A 16,018-nucleotide genomic window follows, 5' to 3' on the forward strand; every position below is an offset into this window, starting at 1 on the left:
GGGAGAGAGATCAAGCCTAATCAAATGAATTGAGTTTACATTCATGCCTTATGGATTTAGTTTTATAGACTTGCTTAATACATTTGATAACAAGTGGCCTGCAGGCCATGTCATCTTTTTATGTTTGTATGTACACATTACAAGACATTCTCTATTAAGCTTCACTAACATAGTGCAAGATAGTATTGGATGTCAACTCCCATAATTCCACACCAGCAAGACCATTGGCAGGCAAGTTATGAAATCCAGCACCTTTCAGGCATAAGATTGGAGAAGGCTGTGAAGAATCACAAGTCGAAAAAGAACCCTGCTTACTACTATGCTTACATTTCATTCTTCATGGGATCAGAATGTCATCACACTGGTCTATTAATGTAATTCTCTTTTAAGGCCATTGCAGGTTCAGCTTCCAGGCTATTGATGCTTATGTATAATTCTGACTCTTGGAATACATTCTGTGCATTCACATAAATGAAAATCTTAGCCTCTACAAAGAATTAGTTGGAACTGTTAAGTGAGAAAGCCCACTTTTCCTTGCTTAAATCACATGTCCAATGAATTTCCTGCATCTCTTCCATTCCTTGAGGCAGTGAAAGTGAACATCATTCAAACTAAGTAGAGCTAAGTGACTGGATAGTAATTGTGTGAATGCATAGGTGGCTATTTAAAGAATCATAGTTAAATATAAGCAGTTTTCCTTTATGGAGCAGGAAATGGTAGGCTCAGGATATTATAAGAAATGGACAATATCAACCTATACTTATCAGAGATGGGGCAGATCATCAAAACAACAAACAGGATCAAGAAAGACTCTTATCTTGCTTAAGCCTTTGTGGCAAAAAAATAAAAAAATGGAAACACCAGACTATGTTGCTAACCATGAGCAACTAAAAGAAGCTAGGGAAATTACTTCAGTAATTCAGACTATTTCACTTTATGCTGTGCCAAGAAGTGAGGCTTTTTGGTATAAAACACAACGCACCAGCTGTGCCATGAATATAGAAATGATGAAGGCCAAGGCAATTCCACAAAAATATCCAGTGATGAACCTGTATAGAAATAAAAAAAATACAGGTAGTACATTGTCTTGAGAAACATGAAACTGAAAAATGGTCGCTAGTAAAAAATGAAACATTCATATGAAGAATGTCCTTGGTCATATCAAATACTAGCTGTAGAGAGTTGTACACATTAATTCACCAGTTTGCTGTATTTACAAGGCAATGGAACAACTAAGAGAAATACACTTCTGTGGTAGGTCCTACTATAGACTCTGTAGCAAATAATACAGTCAGAAATCTGTGATTTACCACAGTAATGTGGTAATGCACTAGAATCATCTTACCTGGTCTTTGGTTTTTTCAGCAAAAGAGTGGGAAAGAACTTATACAGCTCTTACGTGCTATAGAAAAACTCTCTTACGCTCTTACAGCTATAGAAAAACTGCATTATACATTCTTCTGGAAGTGAACAGATCAAATATATCTTTCTCCATCTGTTTAGAAGAGCTGTTGGCCAAGTGCTTTACAGTAATAAGTTGGTGAGATAGCTTGGATGCCCCCAAAGATCAGTGCTGATAAACACTGAAAATGGCAAGGTGTGCAAAGGTTTTTATTTATTTATTTGTTCAATTTCTATAGCTTCCCATTTCAATCAAAAACTCTGCGCAGCTTACAATTCAGAAAATATATCATGATAACAAAAAAATGTAAAACATTTTAAAACAAAAACAGTAAAACCAATAAAAACATTTAAAACACCCAGTTCAACATACACAGCAGCAAAATATTTGGCCCATTAGCAGTAGAGTTGGGAAACGGTGCCTTTAGCACATTCAGCACCCAGAATGAGGAGTGCAGCTGGGTTTTTAAGGCTTATGAAAGACTAACAGGGTTGGGCTCATTCTGATCTCTGAAGGGAGGATGTTCCCTAAAGCGGGGGGCTACTGCAAAAAAAGCTCATCTTCTGGTCCCCAACAACCAACATTCTTTGGCTGTCAGGATCTGCAACATGCCCATTTTGCTTGATCTAGTTGGACCAATAGAGACTCTTGGGGGAAAAAGGTGATCCCTTCAGGCACTCCAGTCCTAAGCCACGTATGGCTTTCTAGGCAACCACCAGCACCTTGAATTGCATCCAGAAACACACTGGTAATCAGTGAAGTTCACACAGGAATGGTGTTATGTATGGTGTATATCTGGTAGCACACAGCCACTTTCTGCACCAGTTGGAGGTTCCAAATGATCTTCAAGGGCAGTCCCATGTAGAGTGTGATACAGTAGCCTAACCTGGAAATTAAAATGGCATGAGTTACAGTGAGCAAGGCCTCCTGATCTAGTATGGGCACAACTGGTGCACTACCAAAGGTTTGCAAAGACCTTCCTAGTCATAGCTTCCAATATCTCTCTCTCTCCCTTTGAACTTAGAGAGATACAGTCTAAGAGCACCTTAGTTTTTGATAGGGTTGTGACTTGCAGTCCAGCTTAGCCATAATGGCTGTTATCTCCATAGCAGCAAGTGGTTTTATTGCAGCACAATGGGGGGGAAAATTGGTGGGCAGGAGGGCACATAGAATATAGGCCATTCAAGCAATACAAACCACCATGGAATATTAACCTAGAACAGATGTCCTATGATGATAGACCCAAAGACAGGTCTAGGTAGTTAAGAAGAGAGGAATTACCATGTTTTTGAGAAGGAAGTATCAGGCTGAAAGGGCATAAAAGTTGACAGAATGTGGTAGAAAAACCTGAACATCAAAAAGGAGTTTTGTTGGTCTACTAAAGTACAACAGCTAATGTTAATAAGAGCACAAATACCTCCTTGACTAGCTAATAAAAAAATCCAGAACCATACAGTTTTAGATAACTATTTATTAAATTGAAGCCTACCAATTGCATCTGCTTTACCATTAGCATAAATCTCAAGAGATGCCAGATATATTAAGATAGGTGAATTTCATGTCAGCAATCCCTGGTGGGGGCATAAACCACCCAAGTAAAGAGTATAAAGGAGATTGCCATTTCACTAAAAGATTAATTATCAAACAGGAAAGACAAAAAAGGTGGTGAAGGTCAACCCAAAAGATGGGAAGAGGTCTATATACTGACAGGCCCCTAGAGTCCATGTTCCATACCATGTGCAAGATAAAATTTTGTATGCTGCCTATTCAAAATTACAGGGACTGTGGGATTGTTCTGGAATTTATACAGTCAGTCCTCAACCTGACCATGATTGAGCCCAAAATTCCTGCTGCTAAGCAAGGCAGTTGCTAAGTGAGTTTGATTATCTTTCTTGCCACAGTTAATTGAATCACTGCAGTTATTAAGATAGTAACATGGTTTTTAAGTGAATTTGCCTTCCCCATGGACTTTGCTTGTTAGATTGTCACAAAAGGTAATCACATGATCCTGGGTCACTGCAAAAGTCATAAATACAAGCCAGTTGCCAAGCATCTGAATTTTGATCACATGACCATGGGGATGCTGCAATGGTTGTAAAGCATGAAAAGCTGTCATAAATTATTTTTTTCAGCGCGTCTGTAATTTTGGTCATTAAACAAATCATTGTAAATTGAGGTTTACCTGTAATTCAATACACAATTAGTTGTGTTATCAACAAAAGATGCATTGATTTGAGGGGAGTTTTTAGAAGTACAATTCCTTGATAAAGGAATTGAGTAAAAGTCCATATATTTATTAGTTCATATTATAGCAGCAATAGATGACTTGTATAAGTGAAAGAAGATAGCACTATTGTACCCCGGAAGAATGCCGAATAAGGGAACACCTCCCATTGGGCAGGTGGGCGAATGGGTGCACACCCAGCAATCTTTCAAGTATAAACAAGTAGCTAGGTCAGAAGACAGATTCATGATTAAATTGTCCTGTCAATGGTCATGCTAAATAGATCTCCCATTTTATTTCCTCTGGAGATAAACATGATGCTGTTGGCCTCAAACTGATAATCAATAAAGGGATTTGTAGGTAATTGAATCTTATTGACAAGATTTTCCCTAATGTGGTGGAAAGTGAAATGCATTGCCCTCCAGTACCAAACAAGCCAATTTATATTTCATTGGAATTGCATGCAAGTCTCAACTCAAAAAATGAATTCCTGCTCTAGCATCTGTCCTCTGAATCTTTAAGAGGCTAGCAATGACATTACTATAAGGTATACTGGTATTTCCCCCTCCGCACCCCTTCCGCCTTCCCAGTCTTTGCAAGAATTAATCAGTGTTCTGTAGTGTGTAACAATAAATAATATTTATTGCAGTTGCTTGGCAGCTATTTAGTGGTGAAATAACCATTAATATGTTACTTTCAACAAAATTTTGAATTTTAGCAAATTACAGAATTTTAGTTAATTACAAAAAAAATCAAGGTATTTGGTTTGATTATTTCATGATACAGATCTGTTGTTTTTCATTTTAATACTGCTCTATAAAGAATATAGCAATCTCAAACTTCTAATATAAATGCTATTTACAAAAACAAATACAATTCAAAAAGAATCCTGCACAGTATCACAAAACACAATTCTTCCTAGTGAGTGAATGCCTTTTGAATCATTAAGAAACTATCATGTTTCTGCATACTGAATAATACATGACAGTTTAGTATAAATATACAAATACTTTGTCACATACACCTTGTGCCTTTATATTAATTATTTATTGTGAAATTAACAAATACTATCAGGAGAGAAGTCCCTTAATCACATGGGACTATGTTTTTTTTTTTAAATCTTGGAGATGTTGGCCTAATTATTAAATGTTTTAAATAAGATCCCTCTCCTACTTATCCAAAAGTAACCTATGAAAAAGCTGTTTTGTAGCTTTTTGTAATTCCTCTCTAGAAAATATTATATGGTCGTTAATATAGTTTCATCCCCAAATGTTATGAGTGTGAGATATTGATATTAACCCAAAATACCTTAAAGGAAAATCCATGTGATTAGGAAAAGTAATTACTTGGAAATATTTCAGCATTTTCTCCTCAGCTGTGTGGATGGTTGAAATTTCAGGGGAAACACCTCTACTTCATAAATATTCCATGCTTTTTTTCTACCTTCTTACACACTCATTTAAATTAAATGTTCAACATACAGTATATCTGTAATTTCATATCAGAGTAATATCCATGAAGAATCAAAATATAAAGCCAAAATTTTAAAAAATCTATGGAAATGCAATTAGTATATCTAATAATGATCCATCTAGTTATCTATCCAAGGCTCTCAGGAAAGTAATTCAAGTTCCTCAAGGAAATTTTCCTCTCCAGCTAATTGCAATTTCTTTCAAAACTGCCACATCTACAAAACAGAAAGAAAGAATCCCTTAAATTTATAATATGATGTATGATTAGGGCATAACCACATTCTCTCTATTTTATGTTTATTATTCAGAGTTCAATGAAAATAATCTATTAATACTATTTACACTGTTTAGGCTATTAATTATGTACTTTTAGGTTTGGGGCTGTGGAAACCACCTAAGAGGGTTACTTCAAGAAACATAATGTGGCAAGCAAAGCACTCCTCTATTCAGTATTGAAGCAGCAACATCCTTTAAAAGGTTCAGCCCAAATTCCCCTTAGGGGTATTTTCTGGTTCATTATTTAATGATTTACTTCCCAAATAGCATTCCCTCTTCTCCTTTTTCCACATTATGGAGAACCTACAAGATAGATTGGGGTTTGAGACAGTGGCTGACACAAATTCAACCAGTGAGCTTCCATGACTTGAAAACCTGAGTCTTCCCATTACCACTTCAATGTTTGTGTTGGTTTTTAATGTCCTCTTTTCGTGCGAGTTCACACACAGATAACATTTGTGCTGGGACCTCCAGTGAAGAAAGCAATTGTCTATGAATGTATAATAGGGTGTTCCTATAAAGCAGACATTTTACTACCTGAGAGTGACAGAGGGAACTGTGAGGAAGGACTTTGACAATGAACTGGGGGATAGGTATACATCTTATCAGAGTTTTGAATTCACTTTATTTTCACGCTACTGATCAGCCACATTTGGGAACTTCATATTTGTACTTCAAACTGGAGATTCTAGGGACTCAGGGCTGACCTTGACAAACTGATCTCTCTTCCTTTGCAATACGCAAATCTGGCCTCCATATAATATATTTCCACTTGTGATTAAAATCCTCAATGACAAAGAAGAATATAAATCCTCAATTCCTAAAGCAGGGTCTGCTATCAAGCATGCAGGGAAAGAAGAAAAAACAAAGCGATACATAATCTAGATGAGATAGAGCTGTTCTGGATTCATCAAAACATGGGTAAGGCTACATATTTTGGGCACTAGTGTGAATGGAAAATATAAGGATAAGTAGATCAAGCAAATTTTTCCGTGCCTTCCTTCAGCCTGTAATGTTACTCTATCTAGCTAAGCAAATTTAGCTTCATTACAGCTTTCAGTGGATCTAGAGGGGAAAAGGCTGGTTTCTGGACATATAATTCTCTCTCAGCACAGAAAGAGGAAAGCCAAATTTATCCAGGGATGAAAACAAAAAGAAAAATGTTCAACTGGGTTTGACATTTTGCATTCATATGTAAAAGTTACCTCCAGCTCTTAATACATTGTATTGCTATAAAAATCAGCTTTGATCTCATCTCTCACTTCATTTTCCTTAAAAAAAATGCAATATTGGAGTCCAGGAGATTCAGATATATCTCTTTTTATCCATTCTCATGCAATAGCAAAACTGGATTACTCTGTAGAGTTAGCATAACACACACACACACTATAATCTAAAATGGATTTATCTTCAGACAAATCTACTACAATTCATAATTTATCTCTAAACATGGCAGAATAACTTTTGAATATTGAAAATTGCTAATTTTTAAAAGAAATTTTCATATTAGAAACTCATTTTTCTATTTTTAATTGTTGCGGAATGGAAGGTTAGGGTTGTTTTTATTACACAGAAATACAATTCAATTACAATACCATAAGCATGTTTTTTTTATATTAAAAACCTGTGTCACCAATCTTTCTCATGGAAAAGAGTTTTAAAAGGGAATTAATAATTTCATTTTCCAATTGCTAAAATTGTGAATTAATTAGTTGGGACACTGAAAATTAGAAGCAGGGTTTTTTTTTTTTACATAGATATTTATTTTAGCTGAATAGTGATCACATGATTTGAAGTTTACTTCATTGATTAGGCTAGAAATGAATGTTATTGCTTTTAATGAAAAACTGATATCCTCGGCATTAGAACTCACAGGTTACAGCTTACTTATCAAGTGCATCCAGAAGGTCTGTTTTTCAAATAATCAGATCAGAACCTAAACCAAATGTTGTAATACATCCCACATTTCTTATGGAAGGCTTCATAAATCAACTTCAAGTGAGCAGCAGGTGCTCAGGACAATCACAAACTATTCTAAACAACCAAAGCTTTCTTTCTCTCCAGCCTTTTTACCTTTTCCCAGGTTTCTGCTGGGCAGCTACCACAAGCAACTTTCCTCCACAGTTGGAACAATGTGGGTAAGGTTTCCCACCATGCTTTGGAATACTCCAGCAATGAAAACATCTTATTCTGTACTTTTTGTACCTGGAAACGGGGTTAGGGGGAGAAGAAATTTAATAATAAAGTTTAAACTTTATTAATAAGTTTAATAAAAATTTCATTGGTCATTCCGTGTCTCTGTTCACTGACTGAGCTGAATCTTGTAAGCTGTACCATGCATCTTCCCATGTTTCTGTACCTTCCACTTACATGAAATAAAATGGAGATATCTTGTATTGGGAGTGCATGAAATATTTGTGGAATATAATATTTCCTATGAAGAATAGAGCCAATAGATATTAGGGGTCATTGGAACTATTTTCTAACATATTTCCAGAGCATAATCATAGTCATAGTTCAAATCACCTTTTTCCTTTCTATGTTTTGTTGACTTTTAATAGATAAATCACAAGCAGTTCAGTGCTTGGCCTGTTCTGAAGTAAATCCTAGACCTTATCAAACATCATTGTTGTGCTATAATACCATAGGATGCTAAATACCTAATGCCACAAGCATTACAGAGAGGGGTCCCGTCTTCCGCATCTCTCCACATTGGTGTTTTCCTGGTCTTGCAGGAAGCACAACGCTTGTTTCCTTGAAAGCAAAGAGCAGTTAAGGCAAGTAATATATCTTCGTATATTTAAATTCGCTGAAAGCATGTCTTACAAATTTCTTCTAACTTGGACTAACTTTCAGTACTAGACCAATGGTGTTTAGTTTTAGTTTGCTTTTTTGTTTTGTTTTGAGGTGTATTTTAGCTGTTTTGAATTTTGGGGGGAAATCCTGGTGACATGAAATATGTCCTATGTGCTCATTATTGAAGTTTTTATAAAGAAAATTCAGAATGAGTAAACTTTAATAGGGTTAATGTTAGATATTAACACAGGCTACTGTGGTTTCCACTCCAGTCATCTGTTTAGGCGGGAACAGAGGTTCAATCTGATTGGTTAAGAGGTCTGACAGCTCCCTATAAAAGGAGAGCTGTCAGACCTAACTGCTGCTGGATTGTACAGACTTGACTGTTGTAATAAAGAGCTGTTGTTGCGTTAGACCTGAGTCTGCCTTCTCATTGCCCTATCTAACAGTTAATGTACATAATTTATATAATTATATCTATAAAGTTCAAATTGTATTCCTAGTTTGTTACCATAATCCTGCAAATCTTTTTGTGAGGTGGTCTATTTTTTTTTTCATCATAAGATGTTGAAATAAGGTTGACAACATCATAATTGTTAATCAAATCACTTAGTGGGTTTGTTGCTAGGACAATTCTTAAACAGGGAATTTAGTTCTCAGCTCATAATTTAAACTACTGCAAGGTTTATACTGGATTATTAGACCCAATCATTTTCTGAAAAATAATGATACACATACTTTTCTCTTGAACACTTCAAAAATAACTAGTTAGTATTACAATTATTTACTGGCAAAAGAATTAACATACCGTGAGTAGAAACGAATCCTTCCTCTTCTGAACTGCCAGCTTTGCACTCTTCTGCTAACGGGACTCCATTTTTTTTTCTAAGTTTTTCACTGAGCACACATTAGATATTTAGCATTTCAGTATGCTTTGAAACAAAACCATTTTAAGTCACATGATTTAGCTTTATATCCTGATCTACACTGAAAATTAAATACAGGTAGTCCTTGACTTACAACACTTTGTTTAGCAACCAAAGTTGCGATGGCATTTGAAAAAAGTTACTTATGACTGTTGCAGCATCCCCGCGGTCATGTGATCAAAATTCCAGGTGCTTTGCAACTGGCATGTATTTACAATGCTTGCAGCATCCCAGAATCACATGACTGCCATCTGTGACTTTCCCAGTCTGCTTCTAGCAAGTAAATGGGTGAAACTGGATTCATTTAGCAACCATGGTGATTCACTTCATGACTGCAGTGAAAAAGGTCGAAAATCTGGCACAACTTACTTAATGACCACCTTCCTTAGCAACTGAAGTTATGGACCCCATTGTAGACATAGGTTGAAGACTACCTGTACAATCTTTACTGCTTCTCTCACATTATTTTACAGCATCTCTGATATACATGCCGTGAGTCTCATTTTGGAGATTGATGAGAAAGAAGTAGGCATAAATTAGATACCCAAGAACATTCTGTAGCCAAGTAAGTTATTATTTTCTCTGAGGGCAGCAGGACCTTAATTAATCACAAACTTTAGGGTACTCCTGATAACAAATACACAATTATACACTGTAATGGCAAAGGCCAAAGAATGGAATTGGGGGGAAAAACACTAGCTGCAATAGCACTTAAATTTCTATACTGCTTCTCAGTGCTTTAGAGCCCTCTCTAAGCAGTTTACAGAGTCAACAATCTGGGTCCTCATTTTACCAATCTCGGAAGGATGGAAGGCTGAGTCAACCTTGAGTTTGTCTGAGAATCGAACTGCCAAATTGCTGGCAGCCGGCATTCTAATCACTGTGCCACCACAGCTCTTGTGGAAGGAATAAATTACAATAGATACCCAAGAACATTCTGTGGCCAAGCAAGTTATTATTTTCTCTGAGGGCAGCAGGAATCATTTTAGGGGCACTCCTGATAACAAATATACAATTATACACACTAATGGCAGAGGCCAAAGGATGGAACTGAAAAAACATAATTAATCACAAACTTTACAGGACAGTTTTACTAAAAGATTGTTTACCAAATGTGAATGAAGACTGCAGCTTGTGAGTAATAGCTGAAAATATTAAGTTCAAGACAGCATAACTAATCAATTTTCAACCAAAGCTATAAGAAACTACTCAAAACACATTTGATCCAAGTTATATGTACATACAAAAAGGATCTTACATCTGTTAGAATATGTTTTCAACATTTACAGATTTATCCTGTATGTATGTATGTATGTATGTATGTATGTATGTGTGTGTGTGTGTGTTACAACCCCTGGTATGCCCAAATATGGGAGGGAGTCTCCCTTTATTTATCAGCACAAATACAACACACATACACACAGACACACACACATGCAAAAAAAAAGATTCTGTGGTTTAGAGGAATTGTTCCTGGATCAGTAAAAGCCAGATTGAGCAAGTCTAATATATTTTTCAAAGTTCTATGCTCCTATTACACTTACATGCCTCTGGATGATTTGCAAATAAAAACACAGAAATATAAACTCAATTAATAGTCATGTTGCTCATAAAGAAAATATGGAAGTCTCTAACAAATAATTCATAGGTACTGCAGTTTAAGAATACAATTCTGCAGCCATACCTAAAGAAAGTTGAGGCTTTAACAGGGTGGATAAAGAATAGATGACAAAGTAAAAATACAATTCCTCATATCTTGTGTTCCTAAGGATTATCCTACTTAATATAAATCACAGTTTATTACAAAGCAAAAAGTATGAAAAGTTGCCCTTTTTACCTTTTTTACTGGTTTCCACATGTTTTACATGGCAAAGAGAAGAAAAATGATCAAGACAACAGGACAAAAGATTGCATTAGGAATAAAGAGTATAGGAGGGTTTCTCTTCTATAGTAGTTACTCCCAAAATAAAATGTTCAACTGTGCTTCCCTTTATATATTAGGAACTACAATTCCAACCAGGTCAATGGCCAGGAATTATGAGAGATCTAATCTATAATTTCTAAAAGGCATGAAGTCCTTTATCATTCGAGGTAAGAATGACACCCATTTCTTTGGGTGGCTGGGATGGGAAGTGATTAACCTGAATTTACAGCAGTAGTTTTGAGATGTTTCTCCACAACAATATGGTATTTATTAAATTTATATGCCACCCATCTCCCTGATAAGGCAAATGTGGTTATAAATCTCTGAGAGTGCTGTTTTGTATCTACCAACCAGTGCTTGTCTAGTTGGAATTCCAGAAAGAAATTGCAGATTTTCATTTCCTTAACAACTTATAGGTGACCAAACTGACTGAACAAAAATAGAAAGGAACAGAACAGAAGACAGACTGGCCAAGAGTTATAACTCTGTTGCAAACTATCAACATGGTGCCTCACTATGTTAGGAACTGACATTGTTTCTTGTCATCTAGAAAACAAAACTCTATGGTTAATTCTACTGTGGGCAACATAGTGGGAACATTTTAATTCAGAAAACATGTTATGTACTCCCATAAAATATCTGCTATGGGAGGTGGTAGAGACAAGAACAAATGATATCCATAAAATGCCTTTCCTGGAAACATTGCCCCTATGAACTGTTTTCCAGAATACTTCAATGCAATCTCTCTAGAATTCCACAGTTCTTGCACAATTTTTGATACTGCTGCAGCTTACCTTCGTCCTTTTGTTAGGCAGTTCCAATTGGAACTGTTACTTATGAGATACAGCCAATTATCATTTTTATTTTCCAAGAAAACATATGAAATCCATGTGTCATTTTTGAAAATAAAAAATGATGCTGGAGACTGCACTGTGCCAGTGTTACATTTATACTTATATTTACAGGTCTCCCCCTTGTAAGACAAAATGTGGCTTTTAGGAATTCAGGCACTACACAAGAGAGGAAGTTTAAATCTTTGTGAAGTCTTTGACTTCTTTGCACATTACATGGTAGACAAGTTAATTAAAAGGAGAAATTAATCCTATGAACACCATAAAATATTCCTGTTTGCATCTCTGGGAATTAGGAGTCACAGGTTCACTGACATGTCCTACAGCAACTGTACCTGCTGAACTGGGGGTTAATGATAAGCCGACAGCCCTCTGAACAGCTTTGACACAGACACGCTTTCATGCGAAACGTTACCCCTTGGAAATTTGGGTCCAGAGCATCATAGCTCCTTCTGGCTTTAGGCTGCTTTCTCCTCCTGCCTCTCTGTGACTCAGAGACCAGGGTCAGTCTGGGCTCTTCTGCACAAGCTCTCCCCAACTGGTGACTACTATGGTCTTTAGAATGAGTAATGGGAGACCTCTCATGAGCAATCTTCCCAGCTTCTGGGGGCTTGACCAGATCTAGAGGTTCTGAGTCAAGGCTGGAGCAATGGAGGCTGATGAGATTCAGAGCATCAGTGGGAGCAAAAGGCACTAGGGGAGAGGAGCAACAATTGCATTGGGGTCTACGGATGCTGTGCATGGAATGCACAGCCTGGTCAAGCTGCCACAGAGGCTTTCCTGGGTTACTGCTGATTAGCTCTGCTTGGGATGTTAGCTGTGTTCTCTCCTGCAGGAAGCTGAGGGCTTTGGTATCTGGCATCCGAAGGCGACAAGCCATGTTGTTGAAAGGCTGGAACCTGCAGGTAAGAAGTATACATTTTTTTAAAAAAAGCATTGAGTGAACCAAGATTAAGATTGTCATGTGTGCTTATAAAAGGATGGGACACTTACTCCAAACTCTCCTCCTTCCACATGCATCAACTGCCCCCACGTAAACACTAGCACTTTCACACCTATTTTAACATTTATAGACAGTTCTTCTAAAAACATTTCATTAAAGTTTCCATGAAAAAGTTATCCTAGGATAGTTTTTTTAGAGGACTCTGTCCCAAATATTTCTGTAATATTTCTCTATCGCCACTGTGTGCTAGTATAAATTCTACATGAGAGGCTCTCCTGGCATCCATTCAAATTTAAAAAATAATGTATCTACTGTCTTAAAAAATTTTCTTTAAAAAAATCCTAAACCATGAATACATGTGAAAAAATTCAGAATTTTTATTTGAAAAATTATCTGGAATTACCATGAGCACCTATTTAATTATTCTTCAGCCAGCATACACAACCAAAGGCCCTGTAAATTTATTGCAGCACTTAAACAATGCATTCAAACAACTGGTCAACAGTTTAATGTCAATGAATTGAGCAGAAATTTAAATAAAAATAACCTTTATATGACTATTTTCCCCCCAAAATACTGCTCAAATGGATTTCAAAAGAAAAGGCATTTAGTAATAATTAAATCTCAAGCATCTATAAGCATGTCAGTGATCATGGCTTGTTAATAAGTTTGTTTAGCAATAAATTTTACAGACTGATTATAGGACTTTTTAGTCCAAAACGTTTGTGCCCTAAATCTTCAGAATACCACAGAACTGTTGTCTGCACCATGATTTATTACAGAGATGATCCCGTTAGAAACAGCCCAAATAAATAAAGCTTTTTCCAAGTATCCTTTCATAATATACTTTGTATACTCTCCCCTTCCCGATGATCCCATAAGTATTCTAAACCTAATCAGCCGATAGGTGGCGAACCTCCTGGCTCTCTTCTGCTCTGCGAACCCATTACTAATAGCCTTGAAAGTCGACGTACGGGATCTGGGATCGTCCTGCCTCAAGCACCCCATCCTTTGAACAAGATTTCCTAGTTTCCCTCGATTCTCCAATCTCTAATACAGGACTTCTTCAGGACTACTTTCCTGAAGCACGTCTGCCATCTCGAGAGAGGCACCAATCCTTGCCACGACCCCTTTCCCCTCCACACGAAACTGAGGGGAGTCCCCACTTCCCCCAACAATCTCGTCCAGCAATTTCTCCTGTGGGAAGGCTGCCCTTTCCCATATCCAAGCCAGTTACTCCGAAACGGCTGAACAAGAGGCACCCTCCTACTGGGCTTGGCCTCCCCTCCCCTCAAAGGAAACCCACCTAAAGTTTCCCGCCCCTTCAGCTGCCCACACCTGCGAGGGCCCCACGCGCGGGGTTCCCGCTTGCAAGTGCTTGACCAATAGTAATCGGGCTCGCGCCGCTTGCGGGGCTCGCCACCAAAGGCTAACGCAGCCCCCCTCTACACAACACTGCGACCGCTTCGCTCTACAAACCGAGCCCAGACCACCGACTTGCTCGGCAATATATCCCAACAACATTATGCATAGAAATGAAACAAATGAGCCGACAGCCTTTGCGCATTTGCGCCTGAAGCAAGTCCCACTGCGTGTTAGTGAGGGTTACTCCTAAACTTATCTTCCATGGGATTCAGTCCTGATTTGATTATGAAGTCCAAGAAGCTCATTTGGATCCCACAGCCAAGTGGGCGCAATCAGCCAGGAGGAGCTTTTCCGGATCTTCGGATGCGAAGTGATCAGGAGCCCCTTCTTTTCAGGATGTCAGTCACAACGGCTCACCTGAATTTTCTAACCACGGTTGTTTCTGATCCGAAGTCCCCTGATATGGAGTCCGAATTGCAGCTAGACTCGGACTCCAGGCAAGGAGGCCAGAGCAGTTCCTGCAGGACAGAAAAGTCCGGGGGTTGCCCTTCCACGAAAAGCTTCCCCTCCATGACCAAGAGTCCGGAGGGAGAACCTAACGCCGATCACCTCCTTCAAAGGCGCAGGAGTCAACCTTTCAACTAAGGTGCTAAATTGGACACACCTGGGAGCACAGGGACGGCACCTATTAAAGAGGAATTCGACTAGTTTTAGACGGTCAGAAGAGGAAAAGGTCGAGATTGGAGCTAAGCTCAAACGTTCACATGGTCAAGTCTGTTCCCCCAAATGTAGACTGGACCCAAAATAGGATTTGTTATGGTATCTAAGTGAGGACAGCTTTTGTAAAGTAAAATGTTGGGTGCTTTTGCTCGAGGCTTCCATGACTGATCTTTTTCTTTTTAACAGAGGAGGAGGATAAATTTGGGGAGGTAGTTAGGGTAAGAGGCTTTATCGGGAGTTAAATGGAACCTGTTTAGAGATTGTGTATCTTTGAAAAACAGAAGACACATCCCTGCTTGCTTTGCTTTAGAGCTCAGCTTTGAAGATCCACCCAACTGGTAGTTATTGAAATATTGTTCAACAAAGTGGATTGGAACCAGTGACTTCAACCCAACTGCTTCTGTGTGGCATTGTACATTCAGCCACCTAAAAATTATGAACAAGACTTCTTTGCTTGAAATATACCTCATTAAAAATATTCCTGACCATAAGTGCATTGGACAGCCATATAATTTTTCTACATAAATGGGTAAACTTACTGGAGAAGCATCTGGCTTTTGACAAAAGGGTGGGAGGGGGAAGCTGGATTTGCTTAACAATTGTAGCAAAAGTAATAAAATGTGGTGTAATTAACTACCTTACCTTACTCAAAATCTGATCCCAATTAAATTGAAAAATATTTGTAGACAACCCAGTTAAATGAACCAAATACTACTTTGATTTGAGGAAAATAATTCAAAGCTATATATGTGTGTGCATTATCAATTAATTTGAAATGAAATTTGAGCCAGGTGTTTCAATTAAAGGGATAATTGGGTGTGACTGTGGGAAGCCCTCATTTAAAGAAGAGAATTGTGGGTCTTCACTAGCAAAGTTTAATCTTCACCACACAGGTATGTGGAAATATGTCATGGCTCAAATGAAGATTTCTGAAGATCCCTGAAGAGATCTCACCACAAAAGAGATGCTCACCATTTTGGGAAAGGTTACGAAACAATTTCCAAAGATCTTGGATTCTACCATGCCACTGTCAGGCAGATTGGTTACAGATGGAAGCAATTCAGTGCTGCTATTAACCTCCCTAGGAGTGGTTAATCAAGATCACACCAAAAGCAAGCT

General features: G+C 37.8%; 1 protein-coding gene across 5 annotated transcripts; it reads right to left on the bottom strand.

Moving 5' to 3' along the window:
* Positions 1–60: 60 nt before the first annotated feature.
* On the bottom strand, positions 61–15,615 carry ZGLP1 (zinc finger GATA like protein 1). Of its 5 annotated transcripts, XM_081933049.1 has the most exons (7): positions 14,597–14,822; positions 12,207–12,770; positions 8,979–9,067; positions 8,035–8,128; positions 7,448–7,579; positions 2,125–2,288; positions 914–1,049 (listed from the first exon to the last, which is right to left on the bottom strand). In XM_081933049.1, exons 1-6 carry the CDS (start codon positions 14,749–14,751, stop codon positions 2,165–2,167), a joined length of 1,158 nt encoding a protein of 385 aa, XP_081789175.1. In that variant the 5' UTR covers positions 14,752–14,822; the 3' UTR covers positions 914–1,049; positions 2,125–2,164. The 5 variants fall into 5 exon arrangements, with proteins under 5 accessions (XP_081789176.1, XP_081789175.1, XP_081789178.1 ...); XM_081933050.1 differs by lacking the exon at positions 2,125–2,288 and having other exon boundaries at positions 61–1,049; XM_081933052.1 differs by lacking the exons at positions 914–1,049; positions 14,597–14,822 and adding an exon at positions 15,542–15,615 and having other exon boundaries at positions 1,060–2,288.
* Positions 15,616–16,018: the final 403 nt, after the last annotated feature.

The sequence above is a fragment of the Natrix helvetica genome, assembly GCF_964273705.1.
Source record: "Natrix helvetica genome assembly, chromosome: 1".
NCBI lineage: Eukaryota > Metazoa > Chordata > Lepidosauria > Squamata > Natricidae > Natrix > Natrix helvetica.